We start from the raw sequence: 16627 nt of genomic DNA, 5'->3' as shown, positions 1-16627 counted from the left end.
CACAGTTTCCAGCATCATAGCAAACCCAGAGCATACTGAGACACCTGTGTCCAGACTCACCTGCCACCAGGAGGTGATGGGCCACCCAGCAGAGGAGGCTGACAGCCATGGCAAAGCAGGGCAGAGTGGCCACCACACAAAAGCCACGACAGTATGACAAACTGACAGATGGGTTGTGGGCCATTAATATTGGCCAACCCAAATAAGGTATTATTATGAGTGGTTTAATGTGAAGTCATTTACGCAAGGTTGAACAATATATCATTTTCAGTTAACTCCCTGAATAGAGATAAGGTCATTCACATGATTAAAAAAAAAAAGTCAGAGAATGTGCAGCCCCATACCTTGCTAGCTTCTCTTCACCACACACCTTCCCTTGCCCACCTGATCAGCCACTCTGTGCAGGGTCCTTCCCTGGAACACTCTTCCCCCTCGGCTTGCAGGGGTCATTTCTGCTTGTCCATCAGAATTCATGACCAACATCACTTCCTACCCAGCCTCCCTAATGAGATCAAGTCACAGCTCCTAAAACAGCTATAATTTAACCTCTGTAAGATTGGAGACTTGAAATAAATACCCAAAATGTCCAGCCTGCTTTGAGCAAAGGAAGGGAACAAAAGCACTAATTCGTGATGGGGAAAGGGTAAAGATGAGACCTTTTTTCTACAGGGTGGCTGTGGGCTGCAGGAAGTTTGCAAAGACCTCATCACCACACAACTTCATTAGGCCCATCCTCCTCCTAGCACTGGGTGACACCAATCTGCCCTGCTTTGCTATGGCTGTCAGAATCCTCTGCTGGGTGGCCCTTCACCTCCTGGTGGCAGGTGAGTCTGGACACAGGTGTCTCAGCATCCTCTGGGTTTGCTCCAGCATCGACTCCCATCCTGGACTCTGTCCCCAATGTGTGTCTCCTTCTCTCACAGGCCCCATGCGTGCTGATGTCTCTCAAACTCCACGGTACTACGTTACTGGGATGGGAAAGAAGATCACTCTGGAATGTTCCCAAACCACGGACTATGACTACATGTACTGGTATAGACAAGATCCTGGGAGGGAACTGCAGCTGATCCATTACTCCTACAGTGTCAACTCCACAGAGAAAGCGGAGCTCTCTTCTAGGTGGACCGTCTCCAGGAGAACAAAGAAGCATTTCCCTCTGGCACTGGAGTCGGCCAGCCCCGCAGAGAGCTCTCGGTACCTCTGTGCCAGCAGCTTAGCCACAGCGCCACACAGACATCTACCGACCACACAAGAAGAGCAGGTGAAGGTGAGGAAGCCCAGCCACATAAACCTCATCATAAACTGCAAAAGCCACCACAGACCTTTCTAATCTGCTCAGCCCTAGGGGCCATGTCTGCCTGAGGACCAACCCTAAGTCAGCCTCTACCAAGCCAGAGAGTGCCCAGCCCCATGGTAGGGCACTGTCGTCCCCTCCCCTGAATATAACAGCATCTTCTCAAGTGAGGCTTACACAGATGACATAAGACAACACTGGACAGTCACCTCTGGTGGGATAACACTGGACAGTCACCTCTGGTACCTGAAGGAGAGTCTTTGTTAGTTCAGAAATGGAAGGCTCTAGTGGCTTTCTCCGCAGCCTCTCCACCCTGGCTCCTGGCTCCTTCCTCACCATAAAGTAGGTCCTTCACCCACGGCCCCTGGAAGCCCCCGCTCTTGCCCAGTCCCTGTTCCTCCCCAAACAACTTCAAGTCCTCATTCCACCACTCTGAGCTGGGAGTAGCAGGAAAATCTGAACAGCTTGTTTTAACAACTGTCCCTCAAAATGAGTATAATTCTAGCTAAATCTATGTGAGACACAAAGAATGGAGAATGTAGTTGCAAAGAAAACCCTCTGTTATGGATCGAATTGTGGTCCCCAGAAATGCATGTTATAAACCCTGGATTACCTGTAGTAATTACCTGTGGGTGAATTCCATTTGAGGACGGGGTTTTCTTTGTTATGTTCATGACCGATCACCTTTGAGATATAAAAGGAGCAGATTAGGCACCGAAGCCAGTAAACATGAATGGGAGAAAGATGCTATGTGGAGAGCTCCAAGGAACACCAACAAGAGTGCTAGAGAAGCTGAGACGAGGGTTTCCTCCCTGAGTGGACAGAGAGAGCCTTCCCCTAGAGTCGGAACCTTGAATTCAGACTTCTAGCCTCCTAAACTGTGAGCAAATAAATTTCTGTTCATTAAAGCCATCCACTTGTGGTATGTCTGTTAAGGCGGCACTTATAATAGCTAAGACAGCCTCCAACTGACTGGCTGTGTTCAGCCCTGGATCTCTCTGGAAGCTGCCCTGACCATGAGGAGGCTGTCCACAGATGGATGCTCCTTTTCATCTGGAATTGCTGAACCTTGGAGGGACTGCTCCCCATTTGCAGGAGTCCAGACCTGGATTGTGTAGAATCTACTTTGCACAGGCAATGGACACAAGTACAGGCTGTGTGTTCAGGCCCTGTTCCTTCCAAGAATGGGCAGGTTGAAGTGAAGACATGAAACTCCTGCCTCAGAGCTGCCAGAGAGTAAAGACTGTCAGAGTCTACGTTGGACTTTGCCTCTACCAAGGTGGCCCATATGTTAGAAAAGAACCCATAGAGCGTGATAGGCGCGTCATTGTAAGAATCGCTGCCTGATTTTTCCTCCTCAGTCTTCTTCATAGGTTTGTTCTTCTCTCCTCTTCTTTTAAAATTATTTTTTCCTGGTTTCTGTTCATTTGTTCTCAATCTACACATGCATCTAAGGTAATATTATTCAACCCATTATTTGAGTTACATCTCTCATTAATCCCAAATCAGTTCATTTCACAACTGAACATTTCCACCTCTGTATTTCACAGGCTTCTCAAGTCAAATTCTCCTTAAGAGAGTTCATCACCCTCCCTAAAACCTGTTCCTCCTTTGGAGGCATCACCATCCTGGAAGTCTCTCAAAGTTCTTCCCTTTCCTTACTCTTCCCATTTAACCAGGCTTCAAATGCCCCACTCTTACATAGTGAGTATTTATATGATCCACCCCCTACCACCCTCATCTCCTGTGGTCAGGCATCTTCATGCCTGGAGGATTGAAGAACCCCTCTTGTTTGTCTCTTGGCCTCAAACTTTACGCCTTCCAGTGTTTTTCTCCATTGTTGCTGGAGTGATATACATAGTACACAAAGCTAACCATGCTACTGGCCCCCTCACAATTCCTCAAGACTTCTCCTTCACATTCAAGACAAAGTTTAAGTTTCTTAACCTGGCACAAACTGTTCATGATCTGGACTCCTAAAATCTAGTCTCATCTACATCTCCCTGGTGCCTGCCTTTTTCGCTCCAGCAGTACTGAACTTGTAATAATTTTCTAAGGAGTCCACACTCTCATACCCATCTGGGTCTTTTCAAATGCAGAAACTCTACCTTCTGGGTCTACACATCTTGTCTTCAGGGCTGACTCCTGCGGTAGAGTCTCAGTAACCACTGTCCTCACACAAGGAGTCTTGAGCTGGCTCAGTTCAGTCCTGTTCTCCAAATGGTGGCATGGGCTGCTTTCCCTTTTTTCCCAAGGTATATTCCCTTTGGGCTTATGGTTTTCCTGGGGGCATTTTGAGTACATATCAGACAGGAACAAAGCAAAGCCAAGTCTCCAGGCATGGATGACGTCACTCAGGCCGGGTGCCTTGGATGGGATGCGGATGCTGAGGCAGTGAATTCCTCCCCACACTGATGGCAGGGGGAGATCATGTTGACCCTTGTGCAGGTGATGGTGAGTGCTCCCTGGACAGAATGTTGGTGAGACCATGGGACTTGGGGTGAAGGAATAAGTGACATGTTCAAGTGAACAGCTGCCACTTATATATGAATGAACCTACATCTTGCTTTATTAACAAAATATCAGCTATTACTCACTTTTCATGGTGTTATGGATTGAATAGTGTCCCCTCAAAATGTGTGTCAACTTGGCTAAATCATGATTCCCAGCATTGTGTGGTTGTCCATCATTTTGTGATCTGATGTGATTTTCCTATGTGTTGTAAATCTTACCTCTATGATCTTAGTGAGGCAGGATTAGAGGCAGTTATGTTAATGATGCAGAACTCATTCCACAGGATTAGGTTGTATGTTCAGTCAATCTCTTTTGAGATATAAAAGAGAGAAGTGAGCAGAGAGCAAAAGGACTTCATACCACCAAGAAAGCAGCACCAGGAGCAGAGCACATCCTTTGGACTCAGGGTTCCTGCACTGAGAAGCTCCTAGATCAGGGGAATACTGATGACAAGGACCTTCCCCCAGAGCTGACAGAAAGAGAGACTTCCCTGGAGCTGGCACCCTGAGTTTGGACTTCTACCCTCCTAAACTGTGAGAGGATAAACTTCTGTTTGTTAAAGCCATCCACCTGTGGCATTTCTGTTTAGCAGCACTAGATAACTAAGACACATGGTTTTGTTGAGATTCTTTACAATGGACATTACTCACTGTAAAGGTACAATTCAATGGTTTTTAGTAATTTACTGAGGTGTGCAACCACCACCACAATCTAGTTTTAAAATATTTCCCTCACCCCCAGTAGATCCATCCTGCTCTTTACAGTCATTTCCTACCCCTGCACCCACTCCAGGCAGCCATATACTTACCGTCTATCTCTATAGATTTGGCTCTTCTAGAAATTTCACATAAATAGTATATTACAGCATGTAGTATTTTGAGTTTAATTTCTTTGAATTTATCTAGTATTTTTGAGGTTCATCCATACTGTAGTATATTCCAGTAGAGAAAGAATAAAGAAAATCCTATTGAGCACAGTTCTACTCCACAACACATGGGTTTGCCATGAATTGCAATCAGCTTGAGAGCAATTTTTTTTTAATGTTTATATTTCTTATACGTCCATTATCCTTTCAGCAATGCAAAGTACCTCCATATTCAGTGTTTAAACTTCTTTATGGATCTTGTTTTCTTGTATCTAAAAAATAAAATTGCATTTTTATAATTTAAAAAATTAATTCCTCTTCAGCCATCCACATTCACATTTAAAAAGAAAGAAAAAAATGCAGGAAAATTTCATTATGAATGGTTGAAAGTAGAGGTTTGGGAATTAGACTCATCTAGACGCTTTCTAGTTTTGGCAAGTTACTGAACTTTGCTGAAGATTTCTAATCAATAAAATGGAGTTAATTACAGACAAGTTTCAGAGGTTTTGTGCTGTCAAGAAAATGTTTGTAAATTGCCCAGCACAATCCCCTGCAGAAAAAGTAAGACTCAGTAAATGATGTCGCTAGCAGCAGTAGTAGTTTTTAGTAATACTACTAGCTAATGGTTTTGAAAGCTAAGTTTTAATGAGTAATTGTCATGCACTAGGAGTGTGTGCAGAGACAGTGATATCACAGGCAAACAACCCATGGGCTGGCAAGACCTGGAAGAAGACCCATTCCTTCTTTCACCTGTCTCCTGAGAGTGGTTTAGATCATGGGGCACATGGAAAAATCCAGTCTTGGGATTTCTAGGTTCCAGCACAGGAATCTTTCTTTTTCATGGTCACAACATTGGGCTTCCTGGTAGATACTGCTTGCAATTTCTGCAGCCTTCTCTCACAGGCCACCTGGACATTAAAGTAATCCAGAACCTAGGTATCTAGAGAAGAACAGGAAATGAAGCTTTTCTGGAATGTCTTCAGGATTTGATCATGACAGAATGTTCTAGTGTGACCAAGACCCAGGACAGGGGCTACAGCTGACCCACCACTCATTTGTGGCTGGCGGCACTGAACAAGCAGCTGTCCCTGATGAATATAGCATCTCCAGGGAGAAGGAGGAGGGCTTCTTCCTGACTCCGGAGTCTTCCAGCACCATGCAGACATCTGTGCACCTCTTTGTTCAAAGTTTATCTACGGCAATGTCCAGCCACATCCTCAGTTGACCTAGAGCTTCAGAAAATATCTTCCTGGAATAACATTAACAGAAAGCCACGTCAAGGACATTTGATCTTCGGTGCATTGGAGGTGACTAGCTTCCCACAATTTCCCTAAATTTTTTTTTTCTCCACAGCAAGCATTTTTCAGAGAAGTTACTAGATCATTCACAAGAGAGAGAAAGAGCTGCTACAAGCTCCTGGATCAGCATTAGTCCATACTGAAGCTCATCTGGTACCCCAAGTTACTACAGCAGATCCAAACCCTCTACGAATATGTTCTAGGCACCTGCCTGTTTTTTTCTTGTGTGTGTACGTGTGTGTTTGTGCATATTTTTTTCCCACCCTCTCTACCATACCTTTCCACTCCTTAAGAAATCACAGTCCAAGGAGAGAGAAAAGCCAAGGCCAAAAAGGACACAAACCTCATAGGGCAAGCAGGGAGAGAGTCTATAGATCCATGGAAATGAATGGCATTCGACTTGGTAAAGAGGTTAGAGTTCTTTGAGAGTGGTGTTGGAAGTTGGGGTAATGGAATAAAATGGAAAAGTTCCAAGATAAGTGGTGCTCCGAGAAAACATTCAAGGATCTTTGGGCACTGGTGTTTGCCACAATGGGCTATTAAAAATTCAAGAGATGCAAAACCATCATATCAAAAAGGATACATCATATAAGGGAAACTGGAGAATTCATAGAGGCAGAGGTTAAGAGCTCAGTTGCTAGCCAAAAGGTCGGTAATTTGAATCCACCAGCCACTCCTTGAAAACCTTATAGGGCAGTTCTAATCTGTCGTTATAGGGTCTCGACTCCGTGAGGAATGGGTTTGTTTTTTTTTTTTTTTTAACTCTTCAAAAGAACTGCATAACCAGTCATGTGACCTGAATAACTGAAAGGATCATATTCTGTGAAGTCTAAGAGCCTTTTAACTCTTCCCTGAAGCAGTGAGGGAGGGGGTGTGGTCCCTCTGTCCAGGAAGTAGCTGGGAACTGTTGGTAGCAGAGCAAAATCCATCGCAGTATGGACAGCATTTCTCATCTGACCAGCCATGGGCTCCAGTCTCCTCTGCTGTGTGGTTCTCTGTCTCCTGGGAGCAGGTAAGAAGTCCCTGTCACAGGCTTCCTAGGGGACTCTCAGTACAAGACATGTCTTCATGAGTGGAGCAACGGTCGTTCCTTTCTCCACCCCAGGCTTGGCCATTATTTGAGAGCCGTTTCCCCCCACAGGTGTCAAGGATGCTGTGATCACTCAGTCCCCAAGACAACAGGTCTTAGAAAGAGGAAAGGAGCTGACCTTAGAGTGTTCTCAGGACATGAACCACTTCACAATGTATTGGTATCGGCAGGACCCAGGACATGGACTGCGACTGATCTTTTACTCTTCTGGAACTGGCAGCATTACAGATGGAGATGTCTCCGGGGGCTATCACGTCTCTCGAGATGAAATACAGAATTTCCCCCTGACCCTGAGGTCGGCCAGCCCCAACCAGACTGCTGTGTACCTCTGTGCCAGCAGTGAAGGCACAGCAACACACAGCCACATCCTCTCTGCACAAAAAGTGACACCAAGGGCAAGGGGACCCGCCCTCAAGAGCCTTCGCCCCAACCAGGGATGGAATACCCTTGCAAGGTCCCACAGAAGCCCTGCCCTGACCTAGTTAGTGCTCCCTCTGTCCCTCTTATTGGGATCAAAGTTTTGTCCCTGACTGCTAATCTACTAGACCTGAGGTCATTAACACAATGAGACACTTTTCCAAGACAAACTTCAATTTTTAGATACAGATGCAGGGGAATGAGGATGGAATTGAATTCTGCTCCATCAAGTAAAGAAAAAAAGAGAGATAATTCTCTGTCCTTACACACGCAAGGTCACACCAAGGTCCCACCTGCCCTCAGGTATCCTCCTTTCCCTTGCTTTTCCATTTTAATCCCTTTCTTACCACCTTTTCTACCTTACACGTGGTTTTGGTCTGGTTGATGTATTAGTTTCCTATTGCTGCCATAACAAATTACTTAGTGACTTACAACAGAAATGCATGATCTTACAGGTCTATAGGTCAGAAGTCCAGCACGGGTCACACTGGGCTAACATTGAGGTGTTGGCAGGGTTGCATTTCTTCTGAAGCTTCCAAGGGAGAATCTGTTTCCCTGCCTCATTGTCCCTTCCTCTGTCTCCAAAGCCACAGGCTCTTTGGAAGAAAGATCTGGTGATTTACTTCCCCAAAACCAGCCATTGAAAAGCCTATGGAGCACAGTTCTACGGACACACAAGGGGTTTCCCTAACTCGGAATCAATCCCCTCAAGGAGAACAAACAACAAATTCTGCATCCACGGTGACATTCCACTAGAAGGCACTAGTATATTCCTTAACCAAAAAAAAAAAAAAAAAAACATAGATTCTGACTCTTAGGGACCCTACAGAGACCCTATAGGACAGAGTGAAACTGCCCCATAGGATTTCCAAGGCTGTAATCTTCAAGGGTCGTTATGGGTCGGAATCCTTAATCTTCAAGGAAGCAGGTTGCCACATCTTTCTTCCATGGAGGGGCTGGTGGGTTCAAACCACCGACCTTTTGGTTAGCAACTGAACACTTAGCAACTGCACCATCAGGGCTTCTCATATTCCTTAACATAAACATAAAATTTCAGAGAAAGTTTGATGAAATTGAATACAGCATCATCAATTAAGAGAAAGTTCAGTGTACAAATCTCTCACAGGGGAGGCTTTCAAAGATTGATCCTAGAGTGTGGGAAGATGGTGGTGTAGAGGGGCTTCCTCAGACCTGGTGTGGCCTGGGAGAGAGTGAGCAGGCTCGGATATGGGGCAAGTCCTGCAGTCTTACACCTGTGCTTGCCCAGAGAACAGAAATTGCTATGCTTTCAGAAGGCAGGGACATGTGCTCCCCTGCAGGGACGCTTAAGGCGTGATTATTCTTGTCAAGACCCTGTTGTCCAGCCTGGGCGGGTGAGAGAGGCTGCAACTTCTCTGAATGGCACCTCAGAGGATGAGGCTGGGAGCAAAAACTGAAGAAGTCCAGGGAAAGGGGTGTGCAGAAGGGACAGTTCAGAGCGAAACACCCTGCACCCAAAGGCGAAGGATCAGAGGAGACATTCCAGAGCACCTGGCCATCCAGAAGGCTCCGCCTTCACCCTAGTCCCTTTGGACACGGAAGCCCGCCCAAACTATTAGATCTGGTTGGAAGGGATCAGAGGGAAGGTTCTAGGAAGAAGGGTGGGAAGACTTCTCCCAACACAAGGATACTGGGGGCTCGGGGACCCGCGCCATTTTGGTGCCTTGGGTGATATGAAGGAAGGACAGACCAGTGCAGCGGCAGAGTCAAAGGGACAGCCTGGGTGAAGCCATGTGTCTAAGGAGAGCACGTTAGCTGGAGGAAGGATTTAAAAAAAAAACAGTTGCCATGGAGTTGATCCCTACTCATGACGACCCCAAGTGTATCAGAGCAGAACTGCTCCACAGGGTTTTCTTGGCTGTCATCTTTGGGAAAGCGGATCATCAGGGCTTTCCGCCACTGTGCGACTGGGTGGGCTAGAACTGCCAGCCTTCAGGTTAGCAGTCAAGCGCACGCCCAGGGACCCCGTGAACTGGCTATGGACTAGTAAACTAACCCATGCATTTGACTGAGCTCGTAGGCATTACACTGCTTGAAATGGGGCGCGGTGTTGACCATCTCTCAGCAAATAGACTCATGTTAAAGCCAGGGAAGCCCCTCCTGCAGAGACAGGACTTCTCAGGCAGGAAAGTGCAGTGTCAATAATGGGAGTTTCATGCGCTCAGTCCTAAGTGATGATCAGGTATGTGTACCTACTTGCGCAGTAAAAAGTCAGTTGCCCCTCTCCCTAGCTTGGATGAATCATGGAGGAGATGGCGCGGGAGTCACAGCCCTGGCCAAGGTGCCCAACACGCGGATGTGGATCTGGTCCCGGGGCGGTGCCGCCTTGTAGCCCCGCCTCCGAGCAGAGGGGAAGTCCCTCCTGACCGAGATACTGCAGCTGCCAGGAGGCCGACCTGACAGAGCCAGATGCCAGGAGCCGGGCTGGTGCCCCTGGGACCCCGCCATGCCCGCCCTGCTGCTCGCCTGCGCGCTGCTCTGTCTCCTGCGGGCAGGCGAGTCCCTGGCAGTCCCAGGCCCGGGCAGCCTTCGCTGGGGGATGCGGCGGCCCGCCCTCCCCGGCCCTGACTCTAGCCTGTGTCCCCTCCAGACCCCGCGGAGCCGGGGGTGACCCAAACCCCGAGATACCGCATCGCAAATCGCGGGGAGAAGCTGACGTTGGACTGCGCGCAGGACCTGGATAACGAAGTCATGTACTGGTACCGGCAGGACCCGGGCCAGGGGCTGCAGCTCCTCCATTACTCCATCAACGTGAACATAATGGAGAAAGGGGATCTCCCCGACGGGTACCAGGTGTCCCGAGAGAAGAAGGGGCGCTTCCCGCTGACCCTGGAGTCTGCTGTCCGCAACCAGACCGCCCTGTACCTCTGCGCCAGCAGTTTTGCCACAGCGCTGCGGGGGCAGCTGTTGCCTGTGCACAAAGGGCGCCGGGAAGCAACGGCCCACCCCCAGGAGGGGCCCTAGCTGGGACTGGGCCACGGGTCTCCCCACCCTCACCCGTATCCCAGGCTCTGCAGCTCGCAGCCCGCGAGCCCTAACTCGTCAGCCACTGTGGCAACGAGAGCTCAGAGTTCAGGCAGGATGACCGAAGGGATTCGCTTCTGTGCCGGGGAAGATGCCTTTTCTAGCTCAACGTCCCCTGCAGGCGGTCTCTCCTATCAGCACCATTGTTGACCAGACACCACAACTGCTCCTCATTCCAGGCCCACCACTCACTGTGGAATAGCACCTTCTGGATTGTTTATTAATCTGACATCTCCTGTTCTCCCCGTCTCTGCAAACGACCTCACCCCCCACCCCCAGCCATACCCCCGGATGCCCACCCAGCGACTAAGGGTCATCCTTCACCATCCCTGACCTCTCCTTCCCCACCTGGCCCAGGACCATGGCTTGTACACGTCCAATGACTAAATTCCTCACACCTCACCAAGAACACTTCAGGAGCAAACCTTGCCTCCCACTTGGATTCCTCTAACCACCTCCCAGGTGGACTGCCTGCCTGCAAACTTGCCCCTGGCCCGCACCCACAAACCACCCAGCTCAAACCCTGCAGACCTTTCCATGCACTCAGCTGTGTTCTCACCATCACGTTAATTTACAAGTCCTCCAGGACCTTCAGAGATACCCTCCATTACCTGGCCTTTGCTTACCTGCCCACCTTCCACAGTGAACATCCCCTCTTACTCCCTCAGTCACTATAATGGGCAAACACAAACACAGCGATGCCCCCATGGGGAAAGGGGTGGCCCCACTGTCTAACATTGGGAGGTGGCTGAGTGACATGGGCTTGGTCAGGGACAATGACATCGTAGACAACCACCCCTTCCTGAGGCTGGGGAGAACCCATTCACCCTCAATGCTGCCATGGGGGCCAGGCTCCTCTGTGGCATGGCCTTTTGTTTCCTAGGAGTGAGTAAGTCCTGGGAGTTGGCTCAAACCCCTGTCCTCTAATTCCTGCCCTGGACACAGGCTGTCCTCTCACCGAGCTCCCTGATTGCCTCATTTCTTACCTCCTCTTTCCTCCTCTTACAGGCCTCATGGTGCACAAGTAATCCAGACCCCAAGATATTTGGTGAGAAGTACAGGGAACAAAGTTTTGCTGGAATGTGTACAGCATAGTCAACATGACGGAATGTTCTGGTACTGACAAGACCCAGCTCTGGGGCTGCAGCTGATCCTTTACTCATACGATGTTGACAGTACTGAGAAGGGAGACGTCCCTGATGGGTACAGCGTCTCCAGGAAGATGAAGGAGGGCTTCTCCCTGACCCTGTGGTTGGCCAGCCCCGACCAGTCATCTGTGTACCTGTGTACCAGCAGTGAAGCCACAGCAGGACGCAGCCACATCCTCTCTGCACAAAAAGCTGGTGCTGGCTCCCACGGCACGCTTAGAAACGGTGACACCAGAGGACCCAACCTCCAGGCACACATCTTGGCAGGCCAAGCAAGGGATGGCTTTCAGGCCCCATTGACCACCCTGCCAAGCCTGGGGTCACTCTGAAGTTAACCTGCCCAACCTCAAGTATGGTCTCTAACCCAAGTCCACAAGGCTTTACCCCAGCCAGGAGAAGACAGCTTCTTAGTGTCCACACTGGGATCTTATCTGCCATGTGGTTATTACTGTCTTCCCTTTCCTATCCTAAAACCCATTGCTAGCAAGCTGACTCCAGCTTGTGGCGCCCCCATGTGTGTCAGAGTAGAACTGTGCTCCACAGAGTTTTCTTGGCTGTAATCTTTACGGAAGCGGGTCACCAGCTCTTTCTTCTGCAGAGGCTCTGGGTGGGTTCAAGCTGCCAACCTTTAGGCTAGTAGCTGAGGTTTTGCACCACCCAGGAGCCCTCTCCTATCCTAGTCCCTCTTGTTAAGCATTTTCTGCTTTATCCAACTCTTTGTTTTTGGCTGATATTTCACTAGAGGGCGCTAGCACGTTCTAAACTCTTTCTTCAGACCACAAAAAAAAAAAAAAAAACCCAAACTTATTACTGCTCAGTTGATTCCACCTCATAGCAACCCTATAGGACAGAATAGAACTGCCCCATAGAGTTTCCAAGGAATGCCTGGTGGATTCAGACTGCCAACCTTTTGGTGAGCAGACTTAGCTCTTAACCACTATGCCACCAGGGCTTCCTTTTCTTCAGATAAACTTTAATTTCCGCATGCTGATGCAAGAGAGAGCCTTGGTGGCACAGTGGTTAAGAGCTTGGCTGCTTAGCAAAAGGTCAGCGGTTTGAATCCACCAGCTGCTCCTTGGAAGCCCTGCTCTACAATATGTATGGTATAGCATAGCATAGCACCGCACAGCACAGCACAGCACACCACAGCACACCACAGCATAGCGTAGGGTTGCTATGTGTTGGATTTGACTCAGTGGCAACAGGTTTGGATTCAAGAGGACATTTGTTGAAACTGAATTCTATTCCCTTAATTTTAAAAGATATAATTTTTAAAACCCTTCTCCAGGTTCTCTTAATGGTCAATGATGTTTTAGAGAGCAATTCTGGCCAGAGAAGGAGAAAAAGATGATGCACAAAGTTGTAAAAATTAGCGAGGCAATACCTATCCTCAGGATCCCTGGTAGTGCAGTGGTTAAGCACTAGGCTACTAACCTAAAGGTTGGCAGTTCAAACCCACCAGCCACTCCGTGGAAGAAAGGCGTGGCAGTCAGCTTCTGTAAAGATTACAACCTCGGAAACCTTATGAGGCAGATCTTCTCCGTCCTACAGAGTTGCTGTGAGTCAGCATTGACTCGGCGGCAATGGGTTAGGTTTTATACCTGTACGCACAATCACTTGGAGAAAAAGTTTGCTTGTTTTTAAGAAGGAAACATACCCTAACCTGTCAGCAAGTATCAATTGGCCCTCTTCTGCTTTGGGAATCCAAAAGAAACAAAAAGAGTACAAATATTCAAAACCACAAGGGGTTTGCAAAACAATGAACAAGACAAACCAGGCACGTGGAAAGACATGCCTAATAAATTTTGATTCAGCGCTAAACTTTTAGGTAGAGGAATTCAAGGGACAAAGTTAATCAGTGTGCACTAGAGTGTTCAGGATTAAGTTCATATGAGAGATGGAACTTGTGCTGATTTAGGACGAATTTAGCCACAGGAAGGAGGGGCTGTGTAGTCTAAGCAGTTCAGGTGACCCAGGCCCGTAGACTGGCTGACCCCTACTCCCCAGTGCCTCTCAAAGGGGTGTGTCCGGGAGGCCCATTAGCAGAGCTGCCCTCCTACTTACTGCAGTGCCCTGGGCTGCAGGCCTGATCATGCTCTCTGCTGGGTGGCCTTTGTCCCTGGGGACAGGTGAGTCACAGATGCAATAACCCTTCCAGGCGCAGCCCTGCCTGCACGATGGCAGCAGGAACCTCCTTCCAGGGCCTGGTCTCCAGCTTCTTGCTCTTTTTCCCACAAGCTCCATGATGCTGGAGTCACCCAGGTACCTTCATGTCTGGTCCCAGGAAGAGGGTAACAAGGGGCCTGACGAAAGGCAGAATCAGGTGGATTCTTTTGATAGCTCCTAAAATATCTTAATGACAGTTTTATTATATGAAGAATTTTTAGAATTAAAGGTAACTCAAGGACAGCCAAGAAATAATTCTCATATTTGTGATGAATGGCTAAGTCTGCAGAACTGGGCCTTGCAGAGGATCTGAGCCTGCATCTCCAGGCGTGCACTGGGATCTCTCCTTAGGGCCCATGATGAGACAGCAGACAGGAAGAACACAGGTTATGGGTGCCGGAAACCTCTGAGGAAGTACAGGAGAGAGGTGAGAAGGTGACCAAAAAGGAAGGTCCCCAAGGCATGTCAGAGCATGCTCTGGTCAGGGTGTTTTTAAATCTACCTACATACCGTTTCAAAAATAAACCTTATTTGTATTTAAAGAAATAGAACATATTTTATTGAGGCAACGTTTGTTGTTCTACTACGTGCCTTCACCTCTAACGCTCCTTAGTGCACAATAATACAATTTCTGCCCTCTGGACACTCAAACACGAGTTAAGGAGCCAGAGCTCGTACCCAGGAAGTGTGAAAAGGGTAGCTATGAATGCAACAAAAATAAACACTAACTTTGTGGAGAAGAGGATCAGAGAAAGAGAGGTCAGTGCAGATGGTCAGAGGTATTCTAATGCAAGGGGTAGGATTTGGGCTAACATTTGTACTGAGAAAGAGACTGGAGTTAAATATTTCAACGGCAGAAAACGCATGAGTTTCTTGTGACAGAAATGGATACTCCTGGAGATAAAGATGTAGGATACCTCCTGAGTAGCTTCTTCTGCACTGTGCATAGTTCTAAGCACTTGACTCCTATTAACACATCTGTTCCTTCCAAAAGCCCTAATTCGTAGGTACAAAATCACTTCCCCACCACCTGCCTGTCATTTCCTTGAACTGTGGAGACTTCTGTGTTCTGTGATGCCGGAAGCTATGACTCCTGTATTTCAAGTACCAGCAGGGGCACCCACGGTGGACAAGTTTCAGTGGACCTTCTAGACTAAGACAGACCAGGAAGAAAAAGTCAGTGATCTACTTCTGAAAATTAGCCAGTGAGAACCCTAAGGACCAAAACAGAACAGTGCCTGACGTAGTGCTGGAAGATGAGCCTCCTTGGCTGGAAAGCACTGCAAATACACGATGGTGGCAGCAATGGACTCAAGCATACCAGTTACCGTGAAGATGGCACAGGACTGGGCAGTGTTCTGTTCTATTGTACATGGGTCACCACCAGTCAGAGCTGGCTCAGCATCAGCTAACAACTACAACGTTTCTTTTGTATTCCGAAAGCAGAAACAGGTCAATTACTATTTGTTGAACAGATAGGCTATGTTTCACTATGTAATACATTAAAATTACATGATAATTTAGTATTTACGACATCCCATGAAAGAAAAATCTGGAGACCACTACAGTTTGAAAAATGTGAAAAGGAGGAGAAATGTTTTTGTTCTTGTTTTGAACAAAAAAAGACCAATGAGGGAGGAAAGATTGGAATTTAGTGAAGAACAGGGATAATTTGGTAATTTTCAAAAGGATTTAAGAATAATGCAATAGAAAAAATATTTTGGCAAAAACTTTAGTATACTTGACTAAAACAAAATTTTAAAATATTTCTATATGTCAAGAAAAAAATGGGATATTCTATACCTTTTACCTGTAATTTTACTAACAGGAATTTATCTTGAGCAACTGCATCTGGTACCTCCGGTAGATGTAGCGGTCTCTCTCTCACACACACCCATACCCCATTTCCATATGAAATATCTCCATCTCTAACAAGCAATGTTACCTCTATTATAAGATAAATTGTTTTTCATAATTTTATTATTATTAAATATGGGTAAGTCCTATAATCAGAGTACACCTTTAATATACCAGTGTTAATCACCACCCAAAGATAACACTCACATACTTGGTGGGCTTCTTATAATGGTTGGAATCTCAGAATCAAAGAAATAAGGTAGGTGAGCTTTGCAAGGCTTGCTTTCTAGAGGGGCCTGGTTTCCTTTAGGTCACCCACCACATTCCACTAGACTGTGGCACCGGCAATGGCAAAGGTGGGGCAGTCTCTAATAGTGGGGGTGTTAATGGTTGGGCTTCCGGGTGGTAGTAACAGCCCAAGTAGCTTAACCCATCTGTAGACTGACATAATGCATTCCAAGCACAGAGTAAGCTCAAAAAAAGTTAGCTCAGCTCTTAAGCAAAAACAAACTATTTTACGTAGTTACATGATTAAAAAAAAAAACCCAAACCCTTTGCGATCGAGTCAATTATGACTTACAGCGACCCTTACATGATAGGGGAACTCAGCTAGATGATGGAAAAGGGTCATAACACTGTTATCAAACACTGCAGAGGGATAGGCTGTCTGTCTCATAGCTTCTGCTGTGCTGGATAAGAACGGAAGGGCCATTATTGCAAAGACCGAGGATTAGGTAAAGAGAAATGAACCAGTTAGGTCCCTGATGACTACAGCTAAGGGAGGGATATGAAAGACAGTACAGAGACTTAATACATTTAAGTTATGACATGCTAGACAAGGCAGATGAGAGGAAGGAGGTAAGGAAGATGGATTTCTGAGCCCAGAGCAAGAGTGGGGATGCTATCTATCGGGAG

At 47.3% G+C, this 16627-nt stretch overlaps 3 gene segments (V, D, J or C); all 3 read left to right on the top strand.

Annotated features, from left to right (window-relative positions):
- Positions 1–730: 730 nt before the first annotated feature.
- Positions 731–5898, top strand: LOC126082138 (T cell receptor beta variable 25-1-like). The segment is given in 3 exon segments: positions 731–824; positions 924–1267; positions 5683–5898. Coding segments are annotated over 3 exon segments (609 nt in total).
- Positions 5899–6758: 860 nt separating this feature from the next.
- On the top strand, positions 6759–9849 carry LOC126082137 (T cell receptor beta variable 19-like). The segment is given in 3 exon segments: positions 6759–6983; positions 7113–7406; positions 9749–9849. Coding segments are annotated over 3 exon segments (444 nt in total).
- An 82-nt stretch (positions 9850–9931) lies between these two features.
- Positions 9932–10481, top strand: LOC126082136 (T cell receptor beta variable 19-like). The segment is given in 2 exon segments: positions 9932–10012; positions 10108–10481. Coding segments are annotated over 2 exon segments (423 nt in total).
- Positions 10482–16627: the final 6146 nt, after the last annotated feature.

The sequence above is a fragment of the Elephas maximus genome, chromosome 8 (assembly GCF_024166365.1).
Source record: "Elephas maximus indicus isolate mEleMax1 chromosome 8, mEleMax1 primary haplotype, whole genome shotgun sequence".
NCBI lineage: Eukaryota > Metazoa > Chordata > Mammalia > Proboscidea > Elephantidae > Elephas > Elephas maximus.
This window is presented reverse-complemented; position numbering and strand designations above follow the sequence as displayed.